Here is a 2,677-nt window from a genome sequence, read left to right as displayed (position 1 = left end):
CCCCAAGAGCCATGGGGGTGGCTTCGGTCACCCCTGAAGCCACCCCCAAGGGCTAAAAAAAAATTTGATTTGGCCCTTGGCCACCCCCAACGGCTATGGGGGTGGGTTCGACCACCCCCAAGGGTCGATCTGGGGTGGCTTCATGGGGGTGGATTGCCCCCTCTCCAAGGGCCAAATCAATTTTTTATTTTTTTATTTTTATTTTTTATTTTATTTGGCCTCTTATAATGGTTCGCCCTTAGGAGTGGCTGGGCCATGGGGTGGCTTCGGCCACCCCTTAATTTTTTATTTTTTAATTATTTTTAAAATATATATAATATTTTTTTTATTTCTTTATTAATAAAACAAATGTCCTATTTATAACTCGAGGATATCTTTAAAGAGATTTTGGTTATTAATTGGATATTTTTCAATCTACTTTAAACTAGAGAAAATCATATTTCCTCAAACATACACCCAAGCAAATCCTAAGTCGAAGGTAATTTATATCAAGCATAAAAATTATAATCACAAAAGTCGAATCCATCACTATCGTATTTATCTAAACTCATAGAAATTGCCTTGGAGTTACTCAACTACCACCCTTAAATGTCCTGCCTACCACCAATTGAACGTAATAATTAGCTTCCCCAAAGGAAAAGGGGCGAAGCAAGTCGGCAAATCTTGCCAAAGACATGGAATGCGGACAATTCGTAAGCGTGGGGGGACCTTGTTTCCTCTTTCTAAGTCTTCACATCTACATAATTCCAAGCATTCAATTTGGCTGGAGCGAATCACGAAACAGCGAACATTATAATGATGTATTGACGTACACGCTTTTAAATTATTTAATTTAATTTAATTTATTTTTTTTAAAAAAAAAGTACAAATATTGACTTCATATATATTGTTAAATACACTAATTTTAAATTCTGACCAAAAACTAAATACGGTCGTACACCAACTCTCATGGCCACTAGACGTTCTTCTCAAACTTTGAATTTTTTTAAAATCCATTTGCTCATCCATTAATTCTCCGGGCTTGGCACAAGAATTTAGATTTAATATTTCCCCCAAGCCATTTCAGGTGTGTTTGGTAAAAGATTGTGTAATAAATTTGTGGTTTGAGTAGTAATAAAAAGTGTTTGGTGTATTTTAAAATAAATAGAAGTTTTGAATTTTTTGCTTGAAAAAAATAATAATAAATTATTTTGTAATGATTTTTTTGTTTGAATATTAATAAAAAATATTTAATATAATATAAAAAAATTAAAAACTAAACTTTTTTAAAAAAAAACAAGAATTGGAACCTTTGCTTTGCCAACATAAATTCACGGAATCAGCAAACTTTTCATAAAGTACAGAAATTCTCTTTGGCGTATTTAGCACTGCATGAACTTGGCTTTCCCCACTTTGGTGGCAAAGAATCTCCCTAGTCCCCCTACTCAATAATTATTGTGGAAATATTCCAAAAGAAATTTAAAAAAACTAATTCAGTTTTCACTTGTATAATTAAGAAACAAGCTAAGAAAAAAAAAATAAAAAAATAAAAAATCTTTCAAGTAAACTCAGTTTTCATCGATCTCTCTACATTGGAGTACAAATCACGCTTAAACAAACTTGTGGATGTGTATGACTAGATCAAGCCTATGAAATCAGAATTAGAACTTGAATTTATGTGCAAATGAGTATATAAAAGGAAAAGAATGGTAAACAAGAAGGTTGAAACCTTTAAAGTAAAGCTTATAGCTAGCAAAAGGGACTCATAAAGTAATGGAATAATTATAACAAAACCTTTTTCACGGGTTGCTAATAGCTGTTAAAGTACTGATGGAATAATTTCATGAAATTGAATTCAAAGTTTGACCCAGACTTGACAGCTGCTCCTCCAGAAACAGTTTTAACTAGAAAGTTCTTTCTGCGTTCAAAAAATCATTAGAAACCATTCACTCAAGCTCTACAACCATGGCCAGAACCCTCCCAAAAGGCACTCCCATGTTCCTCATTCTGTTCACCATCTTCTCCTTCTCAACCTCTGCCGCCGGCGGCGGCTTCTCAAAGATCTTATCTCCGGCGAAACTTGGGCTCAAGCGAGAGAAGCTGAGCCACCTCCACTTCTACTTCCACGACATCGTCGGCGGGAGAAACCCAACGGCCGTGAGAGTTGCGGAGGCCGCCATGACGAACACGTCCTTCACGGGTTTTGGCGCTGTGGTGATGATGGACGACCCATTGACCGTACGGCCTGAGGTGAGCTCCAAAGTGGTGGGAAGAGCGCAAGGGATATACGCATCTGCTGCACAAACTGAGTTTGGGTTCTTAATGGTGCTCAACTTTGCTTTCATGGAGGGTAAGTATAATGGCAGCACTCTCAGTGTATTGGGGCGTAACACTGTCTTTTCGGCGGTGAGAGAGTTGCCGATCGTCGGCGGGAGCGGGCTTTTCCGGTTCGCACGTGGGTATGCTCATGCCCGGACACACACGTTTGACATCGGAACCGGAGATGCTGTCGTGGAGTACAATGTGTATGTCTTCCATTACTGATGGATGTATGTTTCTTTGCCTTTTATGGTTAATACTTTGAATTATTTGCGTCATTTTTAAGGGTGCTTTGAGAAATAAAAGACGTTGGGTTTCTCATTTTAGGATATATAATGTTGATATTGTACGGGTGAGATTTTTTCTCTGTTGAGTTTTT

At 37.4% G+C, this 2,677-nt stretch overlaps 1 protein-coding gene across 1 annotated transcript; it reads left to right on the top strand.

The window, feature by feature from the left end:
• Positions 1-1,829: 1,829 nt before the first annotated feature.
• On the top strand, positions 1,830-2,659 carry LOC132192318 (dirigent protein 22-like). The gene has a single exon (XM_059607616.1). It carries the CDS (start codon positions 1,945-1,947, stop codon positions 2,521-2,523), a length of 579 nt encoding a protein of 192 aa, XP_059463599.1. The 5' UTR covers positions 1,830-1,944; the 3' UTR covers positions 2,524-2,659.
• Positions 2,660-2,677: the final 18 nt, after the last annotated feature.

This window comes from Corylus avellana, chromosome ca9, assembly GCF_901000735.1.
Source record: "Corylus avellana chromosome ca9, CavTom2PMs-1.0".
In the NCBI taxonomy this organism is placed as follows: Eukaryota; Viridiplantae; Streptophyta; class Magnoliopsida; order Fagales; family Betulaceae; genus Corylus; species Corylus avellana.
Note: the sequence above shows the minus strand (reverse complement) of the source record. Positions and strands in the feature narration are given on the sequence as shown.